Source organism: Rousettus aegyptiacus, unplaced genomic scaffold (assembly GCF_014176215.1).
Source record: "Rousettus aegyptiacus isolate mRouAeg1 unplaced genomic scaffold, mRouAeg1.p scaffold_m13_p_3, whole genome shotgun sequence".
NCBI classification, from domain to species: Eukaryota; Metazoa; Chordata; class Mammalia; order Chiroptera; family Pteropodidae; genus Rousettus; species Rousettus aegyptiacus.
Genome location: NW_023416306.1, coordinates 166,227,089 through 166,242,868, shown reverse-complemented (window position 1 = coordinate 166,242,868; position 15,780 = coordinate 166,227,089). Strand labels below are relative to the sequence as shown.

Below are 15,780 nucleotides of genomic sequence, written 5' to 3'. Positions count from 1 at the left end.
AATACCTGGAAGACCCAGGCAGTCAAAGTCAAGAGAAAAAGGAACCGGAAAACTCTACAGAAAGAAGTGAGAGACAAGAGATGCTTCTTCCTCATCCCGTAAGTGGCCCCATGGAGGACTTGTCTCCATGACTCAACCAGGAACCACAGGGCAGGTACAGAAAGTATTTTTTTTTTAAGTACGCCTCACTGTATTTCTCTCAGTAATGAACATGATTTATTCTGAGAGTTTATAGAACAAAGATATATTACTTCAAAATGGCATGATGCTTAACGTTTTTTGTAGAGAAGGTTGAGACATTATTTATAAAGTTGTTTCTTGTGGGCACGATCTCAAAATGCCTCCAAAACATCTCCCCAACTTAACTAATTTTACAACTCAATTTTTTAAATTTAACTTCATGATTCAATGACAATTACACATCTGTTTTAAAAAGATAAAAATAGTATTCATTTAAAATGGCAAACGAGAATCCGAACATATTCAGGAGAGTCTATTTTTTTGCCTTTTTCCTTCCCAAAACTAATTTGTTTTTGTTATTTATTCACCAAGCTGTGAAGCAATAATCACTGTTTTCATGGTTTCCTTAAGCACTGGGCAATTTAAATTGTCAGTGTTCTTTTGCTGTCTTGTGACAAGTGCTTATTATGTTTGACTCATGTATTTCGTAGAACACCAGCCCCCAGCTACAGTCACAGCACGGGAGGCTAGACCCCCCAGAAAATCCACCTGTAGGTCTGCTCTGCTCGAGACTGGGGGCAATTAAGGAAATGCTGTCTGATGCCCACAGGAAAGCACACTCAGGCCCTGGAAACCTAGGCTGTTTTGAGGTGGCAGGTCATCAACCAAACACACTTATCAGAAGCAACTGACTTCTAGACACTGTCAACCCGCAAGCCTTAAACCCCTCATGGGCTATTTCACAAAGCTCGGTTCACCCGCCCTCTCCTCCAAACCAATGCTGACTCCATTAATCTTTATGGTCGCTGGTATCAAAGTGACTTGTCCTCAAAAGCACTATTGCTGCTGATGGCTGAGTAGCAGGGGCTGGCCAGCGGCAATGCCCTGGAAGAGATTCCAAGTCTGCAACACACATACTCTCTGGCTGTGATTTTGCCTGTCTTCCTCTTGAGCTGTTTAGCATCTTGATACAATGGGAGCCATTTCATCCCGACTACATTATGCCCTGTGTGCACTGCTGTCATTTTCCAGCAATCGCTGCTCTCAGATGCTGCAATCTACCCCAGCAAATTCTTCAATGACAACTGAAGCCCATTCTCCATTGCAAGTATCCCAACTTTTTATTAAATCTCAAGGCTTTGAGGAAAACTCAGTTCCGGTCTTAAGGATTAGTGGTATATGATGTGGAAGGAAGGGGACCAGGTAGTGGATAATAAATGGTAAATGACAGGTATCATTCCTGCTCTTCTCCTGGGTAGACGCCTCAACTTCCTGTGCCTCCTTCAAAGCCCACAAGGTCCCTTTTCTACACCAACTTCCTCAGTCAGTACACACCTCTGCTACTGGACCCGTTACACTGTGGAGGAAACTTTTGTTTACACTTTTGTCTTTACCTACTAGATAGCAAACTACCGGAAGGAAGGGGCCTTGGCTTACTCATCTGCTTCCCCTAGCACCTGGGCCAGGTCAGGGCTCATAACGGCTTAACGAGCCTTCCCCCCTCTCCCAGAACGAGGTGGCCACCCCCTCCTCCATAACACTTTACATACTGTGTAGATCCTTACTATTGTGGTCAGCACATTATCGGGATGGAACCTATGCCTTTTACACTTTATATCCACAGAACCTAGCCAAAGGGAAGTGATTCGTAAATACTCATTGTAGGAAAAAATGCTGAATAGTCAAACATGGCCCGATGATGGAAAAGCTCAGCTCAGGCGCTATGAGGTCCTGCAGATTTTCAATGCAGGGCGTAACCTGCTAAAAAGCAGAGTTTTAGCAAAATTCCCCTAGGCAGCCACGGGCCAGGAGACTGGATCAGTGTGGAGAGGGATGAGGCAGTGTAAAAAGCTACGAGCTTTTAGGGTAAACTGGGCAAGTGATGGAAAGAGCCTGACTCGGCTGAGCTCCACAATGAACAGACCCTGTGGTCAGATGCCAACAGTACCATGCTGGCTGTGTGATCTTAGGCGAGTCACTGAACCCCGCTGAGCCTCAGGCTCCTCGTCTACGATACAGAATCAATACCTCACAGGGTTGTAAGGATTTAGTAAGGGGAATATGGAAAGCACCCACCATATTGTCTAGCATATATGATACTGAAATATCTGATTCATGCATACGTCCCACGATATTTTCCAAATATCAGTAGACCTCACGAAAGTATCACAAACAAGGCAAAAGCCTACCTGGACAAGCAGAAGGAGGTTTGTGTCTGGTAAAGGAGATTTCAGCTTCAGGGCCTGCAGAAGTTCTAGAACAACACTACGAGACAAGTACAACTTATCCCGCTCCTAAATAAAACAAAATAGAGGAAGGTAAGCAATTTATAAAAATTCAATTAAAAGAGAGCTTTGTCAAAAGAGCTTCCAAAAGAGTCACAGATCAGAAATAAAAATTAAAAAAACCAAAACAGTATTTAAAAATGAGTAATGAACTATCCCTGAGAAATACAATTAAAACTTAAAAGAAAAATAGGCATTTTTGTGTGTGTAATGAGCTTACCGTAGCACTGAGAACACACAATATATTGAATAAGAAAAAAAATAGGCTAGCTCTTAAACACTGAAATCATGGGCTTTGCTTCTTAGTCACAAGAAATGATAGGTCCCAAGACTGCAGAAATTAAACAAATCTAAAAGTATTTTTTTTTTCAATAGAAAATGATTTAGAGAGAAACAAGTACAGCTGCTTAAAGGAAGGATCTCATAGCCTCTCTAAGGAAATTACTTTTTAACTAGACTATTTTAAACATACAGGAAAATAGAAGGACATATTAGGTACTACCACCCATCTTTGTCAAATCATAACATTTTGATTTAATTTTTTAGGCACGGCAACCCATGGTTGACCTCACAGACTGCAAGGGCCTTAACCACTTACAATCCCTTATTTTTTTATTTTTACGCATACAGCACCTGGCCTTCCTAGGTGGTCTCCCATCCAAGATCAGACAGAATTGGGCTTGTTCAGGGTAGCATGGCTGTTGACGTTTGATTTAATATTTAAAAATACTAAATATTCTTAATATTTAATTTATCACAGAAACAGCTGAAGTTACCTCAATAGTGGCAACTTCTCCCTTTCTTAAAGTAAACACTATTTTGAATCATGCATGTTTTTACCCTTTTACTACATATATATTACATGTGTATACACAATGTACGTTATTATTTTTGCTTGTTTTTTAACTTTCTATAATGGTATCATACTATGCTTATCTTTCTGTTCTCCTATGGATGGAACAGAACAATGGATTAATCTAGATTGCGGTCCCATGTAATCAGCACCGGGTCAAACGACAGCACATCGTAAACATCTTAGAAGCCCTGTGTGTCCTTTCTCGATCATAGGCAAGACCTGGAGACCCGAGGAGTCTGTATCTGCTGACTTTTCTTTCTACTCATTCTCGCTCATGCTAACTTGCCTCTTCATACGTCTGGTTATCTTTCCGCGCTGGATTCGTTATTAAAAATTTACTTGTGGAGATAATTTGAGGCCTAAAATGTTATCTTTCTCCAAAGAGCTTTCTGTTTGTTTTTGCCAGGTTCCTGGAGGCCCGAGGAGCCCAGGGTTACCTCAATAAACATAACGAGCCTTGGACTATCTTATCTTGGGCCATCAAGGAACTTGACACTGAGTCGTGTCCACGTGAGGGCGAGTTTACTTCTGGGCTATCTTTACTTCGTCTTTCTGAACAAAAGGTGTGGGGTAGGGGGCAGCGCAGTATCAGACGGAGTCCCCGCTCTGCGCAGATTCTGGATCCTGACTTTTGTCCTAGCCTGGATCTTCCAGAATTGCAGTTCAGCCTTTCGGTCACATCTTCCAGATAGACAAATACCCAGGGCACAAATGGCCCTTAGTGCTCGGCTCCCATATCCGCATTCTGTGCTCTCTTAGCCTAGTAACATCTGGTTAGGATTTCGATGCTTTTAAGAAGTTTTCAGAAAATATTTTGTTTGTTCGTTTGTTTGTTTGTTTTTAACTTTTTAAGTTAAATGGGAGGTTAGGTTCCAACAATCTAGCCCAATATTATGCAGAGAGGCCTAGGATTTTTATTGGAATTATACTCAATATATAGGTTATTTTGTGAGAATTAGCTGTTTTTACTATGCTGGCTCCTCATCCATGAACATGAGATCCATCTCCAATTATTTGATGTTGTTTAATAAAATTTCCTGGTTATCTCCATAAGGTTCTTATACATTTTTGTTAGATTTACTTATTGTTGCCACAATAAATGACATTTTTGAAGTACATTTTATAATTGTTTGTAGCTGAATATTAAGATAGGTGATTTCTGAGCATTTGTGCGTAGCCAGCATCCTTGCCGAATTCCCTTACAAAAGTTAACAAAAAGGTTTCTATAGATAAATTCCCTTCTTAATATCATCTATGAAGAGTAAGTTTTATTTTTCCTTTCCAATCCTTTTATGTTTGATTTCTTCTTCCTGTCTTACTGAACTTTGTAGGATCTCCAGGACCTATTAAATAGAAGCAGTGAAAATAGGACTACCCTCAGCATTTCACTATTAAGTATAATGTTTTCTTGAGGTTTCTGATAGACACCCTTTGTCAAGTTAAGGAAGTTCCCTTCTATTCCTAGTTTGACAAGAATTATCATAAATAGATGTTGCATTATACAGAATACTTCTTTTGTATTGGTGAAATGATAAAAGTTTTTCTCCTTTAATCTGGTCGCATGGTAACATAAATAGATGTTTCAATATTTATACCATTCTTATATTTTGCTATTATTCATTCAGAATTTTTGCATCTTTGAAGTATAACTGGCTTATAATTTTCCTCACCCCTATTGCCCTTGTCTGGTTGGTATCAAGAGTCTACTGGCCACATAAAATGTATTGAGAAGTGTTGTCTTTTTTCTGTTTTTTGTATTAGTTTTCATAAAGTAGAGATCAATCCGTTCCTTAAATGTTTAATAGATGTCGTCTTTAAAACTGGAATGGTTTTTAACTACCGACTCCATTTTTTAATCATTTAAGTCTAGTCATCTTTTTTTCTGATGGTTATATATTACATTTTTCTAGAAAATTGTCCCTATTGTCCAAAATTTCAAATTTACTGGCATAAAGCTGTTCATTTCAAAATCTCTAACATGTCTACAGTTAAGTTCCCTTTTTCATTGGCTGATACTCTTTTTCTGTACCTTTTCTCTGCTTCTCTTGATCAGTCTTGTCAGTTTTGTCGATTTTATTAATCTAATCAAAGAGCCCCCTTTCGGTTGAATTGATTCTCTCTTGCATCTATGTTTTCTACATCATTAATTTCTGCTCTTATTTTTATTATTTCCTTTCTTTAAACTGTCTCATGGTTATTCTGTTATTCTTATTTTAACTGAAGTTGACTTGTTTAGCTCATTTAGTTTTTCTTCTTTTCCAAAAGAAGTATTTAACACTAAGTTTTCGTCTAAATACCTCTGTGGCTATATATCTCGAATTTTGAAATATAGTATTTTCATAATTGTTTAATTCTGAATATTTTTCCAAGTTCTCTTTTATCTCCTTTAATCTATGAATTATTTAAAAGTATATTTTTAATTTCCAAACATAGCGAGTCCCAAGCACCATTAACCCATGAATTACAAAAGGAACACATACACAACACAAACACACATCCATATTAACATACGATTGCAAACCTGAAAACCTATACGAGCCCTGAAGTCAACAGCCCTGGCTACACGTCTACATACACACTCTCACCCACTCACACACACCCTCGATTTCACCCTGGCACACACGTTACATACATCTCAACCCTGAAGATAAAGCGTGTCAGGGTCAGAATCTGGCAGGGGACAGGATTTAGACATCTGAGAATAGGGAGCAGCCAAGAGAAGGATCTGACGGGCTCTTGGGGGATAGTTGGGCCAGGGCAGAGCCAGGTACACATGTGTAGCAGTGGTGTGCGCATGGGTGCTGGTCTCCATGTGTGCGTGCAGGGCCCTGTGAGCTGGTAGGGAGCGTCTCTCCCAGGCGCATTAGGACTTAACCAGAGGCCCCAAATCTCTACCCCTGACTCAACGCTCACGTAAGATCTAATGCGTCTAAGATGTGAGTGGTGTCCCCATAGATGTGAGGTCTTTTTTAGACCACCCTTGACTACCTATATGCAGTTACAGTTTCGTTGTTAATAATTTGATTGCATTGTGAGTAGAGAACTTTGTCTCTTTTGAAACTGATTCTCTAGTATGTGTTAAGATTGTTGTGGCCTATTATCTATTTTGTTTTTAAAAAGATTCCATGTTTTTTCTTCAATATATTCCCAAATTGGTGGATTCAAGATTCTTTATATGTCTATTTGATTCAATTTGCTTGTTCCAGTGTTCGAGTCTAGTATAGTCTGATTCGTTTTTTATCTGCTGGATCTTTCAATTACTGAAAGAGATGTTCAAATTTCCCACTATGATTGTGAACTTTCTGATTTCTCTTTGTAATCCTATTCATGTTTGTTTTATATATATTGAGGCTATATTATCAGCTTCACAGAGTTTTAGAACTGTCACATTTTCTTAGTGAATTGTTCCTTTTATCAATATATGGCAACCTTCTTTATAATAATACCTTTTGAATTAAACTCCATTTATTAGATTCAGCTTTCTTTTTATTAATATTTGCCTGGTATGTTTTTTTTCACCATTTTTACTTCAAACTTTCTCAGTGTCTTTAGATGTGTTTTAGATGTGTCTCTTAAAAATAACATGAAGTTGAATTTTAAAAATCAAATCTGCAAATCCCAAGTGAGTCTAGTATACTTATATTTATTGTGATTAGGAATTCATTTTCATCATATTACTTGTGCTTTATCGCAGCTTGTTTTATGATTCTTTTTGTCTTTCCTGTTTTTCTACTTGTTTGGAAATTATATATTACCTTTCTGGCCTTTGGAATTTTTACATTTAAAACATTTACATGAATTCTTAAAAGTATAAAGTTACTCATTATCTCTGCCTTTCTTATGAACAATATACAGAATACTTTAACTTCAATCCCCAGCTGTACATAACTCCCTCATCATATATGTTATTGTTATCTAGTATTTAGTGTCGTCTTACTTGAGTATCCATCTGATTAGTCATTATTATTATTACTGCTTTATACTGTTGATGATCACTTAAGAGTTCTACGCTTTACCAATTTCTCTGAGCATCATTTCCTCATACATTTTACTCCTTCCTTCCTGGGTCAATTTCATTCTTATTGTAATACATCTTTTAGTACTTGTTTCAGTTAAAACTCTATTAGGAAATTTCTTAATAGTTTATTTATTTAGCTTTCACTCTTAATTGATAGCTTAGCTGGTAGAGAATTCTAGGTAGGCAGTTTTCTCATGATTTTAAAGTCTTTTTCCATTATCTTCTGGCTTCCACTGTGCTGTTGAGAAGTTTGTTACCCGTCCATCCGTAGAGTGTCTTTGCTCTGGGTTGCTCTTAAAATCGTTGTTTTTCTTGGCTGTTCTGTCAAGTTGAATATAACATAAGCAGGTAAAACTTTAGTTTATTTGTAATATTTTTAGTGCTCACTGTGCTTCCTGATTCAGGGCATTAATGATTTTTATCAGTGCTGGAACTTATAAAAGGCCTACTCTCCCTCTCTGAAGCACTTATCAGTACACGCTGCATTTTCTCTTTACCTCCTTCATCTCATTATCTTGTTTGCTGCATGCTGCGCAATTTCTTCAGATCTATTTTCGACATCACTAGTTCCCTCTTTGTCTACGTCTAACTTGCTGTTTAACCTGCCCATCGAGTTTTTTTTATGTTAGTCACTATTTCATCTCTAGAATTTCTACTTTGTTCTAATATCTACCTGAGTTTTTTTTTTTTTAAGTGACAAGATTTCTTCTTGTGTTCTTAATTCATACTTTGTAGGCTTTTATAGTGTCTATCACATAGTTCAAATGTTGAAAGTCCTTCAGGGGAATAATCTTGCCGTTTCTTGACTCTGCTAATCCAGCTCATGGAGGATTGTTTCTTCATATGTTTTGTGACTTGAGATTGTGAGCTAATATTTGTCAGGATTGTCATTATGCGAATCCTGTTGGGCCTAGGTTGAAGGTGTATCTCTCCAGAGAGGTTTGAGGGTTGATTTTGAGCTTACTTCTGCAAGACAGCCCAAAGCTATTACTTGCTCAACACCAATGTTACTTGACTTTTCAGTTTTGGGGTTCACAGAACATGATGATATTACGAATTCAAACTGTAAGATGTTCAAAGATAGAATCGTGGTTACTAATTCTCTAAATCTTTCCCTCAGTTCCCAGGATCTTTGTCACCTCCATATAAGATTACATTCTTTCCAAATCACCCTTTTACCAAATGTATAGCCTTTCAAGTGTTCTGACTTTCTGCTGAGAATGACTCAACTCCAACTCCCAGCCTGAAATAGTCCAAAGACCTCATCTCCTTTCTCTGTGTGGGCTTTAAAATGCAAGCCACTGAATTACAAAGATAAGCAACTCCCTCACCCCAAGACTTCTACAACATCAGTTTATATGCTTAGCATTCTATTCTCAATTCTCTCTTCACTTTTGTCTCTTTCAACCTTATAAAATTAGCTATACATTTAAAATCATGTTATTACACTGATTCCAGCATTTCTAGTGTTTTTAATGGGATAGCTTTCAGATAATCGAGACTGCCAGATGGGCAGAAAGAGAAGTCTCCAAAACCCTTATCTTTCCGTGCCCTTTATTTTGATTAAATAGGGAGAAGGCTAAATTGGATATTGCTATATAACTCTTTTACAATGTCTCATTATCTATGAAGAACGTGGGAACACCCTAGATCAAAGCTTTCTATAAGTAACAGTCATTTTGAGCTGTAGAAACAAGGAAGGGCAGATGACAACTGACCGTGTGAGGCCACTAGAGTTCTAACAGACTACGAGGGGGGACGTAATGTATAATAGATATTCAAAAACCAAAAACATCTTGAATTCAAATTGGTAGAAGGTCTCCTGTAATCAATACCAATTGTGCAGGCCATAGAAAATAACAAATTCACTATGGGGCCCTTCTCCAACAAAATGCATCAATTTAAATCAAACATAAAGAAAATGACTTCTAAAAATAGAACATCTTTTCATTTTATTTGGTGCTGTCGTAAAGATCAATTTTTTTAGGAAGGATATTTTAAAAAGAATAAAGTGTTGATTATTTCAGTAGTTAGGAGACATCATTACAGGTAACGTAATAAGGAGTTTATGATCAAAAAGACTAAAGAGAAGATTATCATGAAACACTCGACATGGAAGAATGGACACGAGATGGAAAAAAATGAGTGTTTTATGTAGAAAAAAATCCTTGATATAAAATTAGATTCTTATGAGGAAAATAAAGGGCTTACCAAGTGGACAACATGAATAAAGAACTGTTCTGAATGTTCAAGAGAGAACAACGGAGACAGAGACCCCATAGAAAATAAACTTGGAGAACTTGGAAATTGGAAGAGTAACATTTGCACATTGTCCTTAAGGACAGAAACGCTCTCAGTTTGCTCTGCCTCCTGCTTTTCCATTAGGACACTGTCTACCAGCTCCAACGAGGCTGCTCTATGCGCTGGGCGAGCAGTACTTTTCCACTCCCTCAGTGGTGGGGCAGGGGATACTAAAGATAATGCAATAGAGAAGCCATTATTAAAGCAAGATGACAAAAGATGAGATTACAATCTCAGAGGCCAAGAACCCAGAACTGGGGAGACAGACAAATGATGAGAATTAAGGAGCTCTCCACAGGCTTTTACAAATGACAAGCTGATATTTTTCTACTTTGGGTATAAAAATAATATCTAGTGATGGCCTGCCTACTAATCACGGATGGTGAACTTGAAAAGGACTTTAAGAGGTCATTTAGACCATTATTTCATTTCATTGAAAATATTTCTCCTGTTCTAAACCAAATGACCCTGAATTCTCCAAAGCTGCATATTTAAGATATAGTTTATGTGTGTGTGTGTGTGTTTCCTTCCAATGATATTTATTAGACCTCAGGAGGATTACTCATTTTTAACTACATTAAAGCAACTAGCCTAACAGGGATTTGACACTGATTAGAAAGAAAATATTTCTGCCAGTTTTCCGTTTCCCAGGGAAATACACACATTTGCACCCTTACCTTAGTGAAAGCTCGGTAACATAAGCCACACACCTCCACCAGGTAGGCCAAAGTGAAGACAGCATTCTGAATGACAAAGCTGAGCAGTTTTGAAAATGGTTCCAACAAACTCTGCAATGAGATTGGGGCCAGAAAAAAAAAATTGCTGATTTTTTTTCATTAAAAAGGGATTAAAATCTTATGATACTTTAACTAATAGGACCATTCTCTTTTTGTTTAAAATCTGTAGCAACCCTACTGGTCTAACAAGAACAAAACTGCACCTTCAATCAATGGCTTGAAGGGCATGATTTAATCATTTTATTGCTCAAAAGAAAAAAAATCCATTTTTCCAGATGGCATCATTTATAAACCAACCCAACTCTAATCGTGTCCTCATGTCCACCCCCAGACTCTGTAAGATTTGCATTCGACCTTCCATTCATTTCTCAGAATCTCTAGGCATCTATGGGTTCATCAGATCCAGCTCTTCTAGAATGCATTCGCCAGAGTCAAATAGCACAAACTAACCCTTAGCTAAAACTCATCATGACCCAGCTTCCTGCTAATGCTTATCAGGTCAGTTTTAGATCCACGTGCTTTCTCTTTTCTTTTTTTCTTTTTTTTCTTTTTCTTTTTTTAATTTAATTTTTTTTTAGGCGAGGCAACCCGTGGTTGACTCACAGATTGCAAGGACCTTGTTAGTTTACAATCCTTTATTTTTTATTTTTTTACGTCTATAGCACCTGGTCTTCCTAGGCGGTCTCCTATCCAAGTACTAACCAGGCCCAACCCCACTTAGCTTCCGAGATCAAACGAGATTGGGCTTGTTGAGGGTGGCATGGCCATAGGATCCATACGCTTTCTTAAGTCATTTAGGAACATTTATTGAGCACCTACTAAGTATCAAACAGACTTAGATGCTTTCATATAGTTTATCTCATTCAAATTTCTTACAGAAAACCTGGGGAGACAGTATGTTATAACAGTTAATGATGCAAACTCTAGGGTCTCACGCAAGTGTTTTCAAACCCCAGCTCTCTTTGATCTTGAATAAGTGATCTAACTTCTCTGGATTTGGTTCTCTCCTCTGTAGGATGAGGATGATAATGACCTCTCTCTCATTAGGGTTGTGATGTATGTAAAGCACTTGGCACTCCTCAGCTCTTCACCACTGTTAGCTATGATCTGCAGCGTAACTCTGAAGATGCACTATCCCCATTCTGCAGTGGAGGAGTTAGGTAGGCAAGTCACTCACTTAAGGCCATACAGCTATTGAATAGAATTCAAAACCAAATTCCAGAGCAAATTTTCTAAAGGCAGCATTGCTCTGTAGGAAACACAGGATTTTAATTGGGCTCCAAAAGACTCCCACGCCACGATTCTCGACCTCTATAGTCCTAACTCTCTGGATTATAAAAGTAATACATGCTCAATGTGTAAATTCAGGATCTGCAGAAAGTATGGATAAGGAAATAAAAGTCATACATAATCCTACCACTTAGTGATAACATTTTGATATAGTTCTCTTCTTTGTTGCACATTAGTTTATTAGTTGAAATCTTACACATATATAATACCACATTTTGTTAATTTCATTTTTTTTAATTAGTATAACATAAGTTTTCCAGTGCCATTTAATTCTTCATAATCACCCATTTTAATGGCCTCAAAAGTCACATTTTATTATAAATAGCATCCTGATAAATGTTTCTGCATGACATTTGCACTTGCATTCTTTCTTAGAGTAGATTCTCAGAAAAGAAATCAAAGGATATGAGCATTTTTGAGATCCTTTATCCTTAATGATACAAAAATAAATTCATTACATGTCAGTTGCCCCTGAAGATAGGAATTATGCCTTTTATTTGTTCATATTCCCCGCAGAAATTCATGTATTGCTTTCCATATATATATATTAAAAAAAAAAATCTTAAAGAAACTCTTTGAAATGGTACTGTTGATACAGTATTCTTTGCTCTGTATAAATATCATTGTTCTAAAACACTGACGAGGGATGAATGGGGACCGGATATATAGTGTTGATACGTGGTATATCTTTATTTGCCAATAAAAGAAACCTAAATTCAGAGCTACATAAAAATTCGCTCTTTTATCTAGCAAAGCAGCATGGTGATGGGGCAACATGGTACAACAGAAAAATCAAGGAACTTGAAATCAGACGACCTAGGTTCAAGTCTTAAATCTTTCACTAACCAGCTATGTGACTTTGACCAAGACACTTCATCTCTCTGAGTGTGTTTCCTTATCTGTGAATGAAGAGATTCGACCAAATGATCTCCTGCAACTATCTAGCATAAACTGTGAGCCTTTGAAAGCACATTCAAAGTAAAAAGTTACAGGGGATGTGCCTTCTTGGTATATTAATTAGTAGTTATAAGCCATTGCAACACAGACTATTGCACCATTGCATATAATACAGCTCAGAAATGAAGCCAGGAAGACAAAGGTGAATGAGACACAGGGCTGTACTTCATGAAGCTTACTGTCTCACTGGGGAGACTTCAGCACAATGTAAATGCTAATACAGAGAGCTGTATCAAGTATTGCGGGATCTGATATAAAAATAAGTTGCTACAGAGAATATGAACATTTTTCTAATTGAAATTTAAATTCTCATCTCAAAGAATGAGGCCTTCACCTCACTGACAAGGGTATAAAGCATTTCAGGTAAAGGAAATGGCCTAAGCGAAGGCAAGGAAATATGAAATTGAATAAGATTATAAATGTAAAGTAGTTAGCACAATGCCTGCCATATGGTAAACACTCAAAAACAGTGGTTGGTGTTTTGATGATGATAATGATGATTCCGAAAGCACACAGTAGGCATGAGGGATGGGACAGGTAGCTGAAGACTAAACTGGAAAGGCAGGCTGGCAAGTTATCGAAGTACCTTCCTGTATGCCACATTAAGGAATTTAGACATTATCCTAAAAGGAATGAGAAATTGTCAAAGATTTTTAAGCAAGGAATTAATGCAATGAGGTCTGTGTTTAGAAAGATCACCTAGTTCACAGTATGGAGGATGGGCTGGTGGACACAGCCCAGAACTAAGAGAACCAATTATAAAAAGATGATATTGTGATATATTTGAGCTCCTCACTAGACACTTTCGAGGAAGCTGAAAATGAAGCATTCAGTATGCAACAACCATTTCTTCAGTATTGCTGCAGACCTGTCTTTTTAGGTTAAAAAATAACTAAATAACCAGTTGGTTTTGTTTTTCTGAAATATACATACCCTTGTGGCATTGGTAGAGGGTATCTTCAAGAGGCAAATCATAATTCTCAAACTGGAATCTAAAGAACACTGTAAACAAATATGAAAAAAGTAAAAGTCAATATCCTTCTCATATGTCTTTTGCTTCATATATTTCCTATCGGCATTTATTTTAGGAAATAAAATCTCAGGTATTGCTGCCTCCTTACAGTTTTCCATGCCATATGTTCATGTTAAAAAAAATTACTCTCAGGTTTTAAAATTTAATTAAATGACATTAAGCAATTAAATAATTAAGCATAACTCCTAAACTATTTCTCAAAGACATATCCCTAAAATTAAATCAGATAGAGAATTGGATAAAAAATTGGATAGATGGATAGATGGATGGATGGATGGACAGTTGGATGGACAATTGAACAGACTGACCAATAGGTAGATAGGTAGATATTAAATGTGCCCAGCTCTACAGAGGTACACTGATTTGTATAAGGTCATGTTGGGGGCGGGGGGGGAGAAACTTAGATCAATTTAAAACCATTAGGCTTATTAGCCCAAATAAGAACCAGTTTCATCTGCCCTTTCTCTGCTACTAAAAGACATGACAAAAACCTGGGGAAAAGCAGTAAAATTTCTAGAAGAGAAATCATGTCTTACAAATCTATTAGAGTTATATTTGGCAAGATTCCACATCAAAATGTACTTTTTAAATCTAGTTTACTGAGACTGGAGGAAATGTTACAGCAAGAATAAACAATGATGTTATTTAACATTATAAATACATTACAATGGCAGGCTACAGTTAACTCTGTAGTTGTGTACATCAACCTCGTTAAGACAGTACAAACGAGGCCAGAGTTTCCCCAAGTATAATCTCTGGACCAGCGGCACCTCTGTTACCTGGTAACTTGTTAGACAGCAAATCCTCAGGCGGCAGCCCTCCTGAATCAGACACTCTCAGAATAAGGCTCAGGAATCTGTTTTTTACAAGTCCTTTAGGGACACTGATGCACACAGAAGTTTGAGATCCACTTCTCTAAACTGATGAGAACGAACTACTGAAGGTTTTTCAATGGCCGAATATTTTTCCCAGAGAGTAAAAGCAAATCAGCAGATGATCAGAGGCAGGGCCCAGATCTGACCTAGCGGGACAAGTCTTCACACACGTTCGGAAAGTATTTCACAAATATCTTCTAAGGAAATCGCTGGTCTATTAAACCTGCTCAATGCCCAGGGGATTCGATGTGACGTTTACATTACTTTGAATCAGAGGCCGAAAACTGGCTGCTCATCGGGCCTTCACGCTGTCTTAAAAATCAGGAATTATCTTGGAAAATGGGAAGATCGACAACATGTGGCCTGCATTCCCACGCGACTATTAGCCGCAGTGGAGCAGCAGCCGACCCGGTTAGGAGGGACTGGTGCCTTCCAGCTCCCAAGGGTCTCAGTTCTCCTTATTACCTTATCTCCCTCCATTCCGCTCATTAACCTTGCCGTCAGGGTCCCTGTGGGCAGGGGTGGGCATCGTGAATCAGGCTTACCAGTTGTTTACGGCTGGCAGTACTTCCTCACTTGATCTTAGCCAAAAGGCCGAGAAGCGACTGGCGATACTTCCAAATGGTCAGTGTTCAAGTTAAAAATTTTGACTATAGCATCGGCCTAAAGACATTTGAATTTGCCATGCCTGCCCCATCCCTCTCTTAAGAGTGTGTGACTGACTCTTAAGCAGTGAATGGCTCTAAATGGCTCTCTGGTCCTAGGGAGGTTCCATGTGGCCATGTTAAAATGTGAGGACTTGATTTCCTACGTGTGTATGTACAGCAGGTATATACACACATGGCTTCAAAGTACTAATCCTCTTTGCTTGAATTTATTCAGCTACTCCAGATCAGTGGGTAGACAAGGATCATAAAGATCTCAGTATTCCTGTTTCTCACAGTAACTTCAAACTCAAGAAAGCAGCACACGTCAAGCTAAGGGGCCCCGAATTACCATCTCTACCAAACCTATTTGTGGGTCATATTTTCTGAATCTGCCAATTTGGAAAAAGGTATTATCAGAGGTGGTTGGTTTTTTTTATAACACATTTTACATACATGTAATACTCATTTTAAAAAAGGTGCTGGTAACATGTAACTTCACCTGTCAGATTAACAAGTGATTCGTTTTGTCGCAAGTTGGATATTTCTATCTGTGATCTGAATAAAGCACACAAAGTCTGTAGAGCAAATCAAGTTCACAGAC

The 15,780-nt window shown here is 37.9% G+C and overlaps 1 protein-coding gene and 1 pseudogene across 19 annotated transcripts in view; both read right to left on the bottom strand.

Moving 5' to 3' along the window:
• Window positions 1–15,780, bottom strand: part of UNC79 (unc-79 homolog, NALCN channel complex subunit) — a 217,591-nt gene that overhangs the window by 30,128 nt on the left and 171,683 nt on the right. For all 19 annotated transcript variants that reach the window (XM_016145493.2, XM_016145498.2, XM_016145484.2 and 16 more), the window contains 3 exons: window positions 13,558–13,626; window positions 10,318–10,428; window positions 2,370–2,474 (listed from right to left, as the gene is read on the bottom strand). In XM_016145493.2, coding sequence (XP_016000979.2) covers window positions 2,370–2,474; window positions 10,318–10,428; window positions 13,558–13,626 — 285 coding nt within the window. The remainder of the gene's footprint in view (window positions 1–2,369; window positions 2,475–10,317; window positions 10,429–13,557; window positions 13,627–15,780) is intronic.
• Window positions 11,031–11,149, bottom strand: LOC118601490 (annotated as a pseudogene).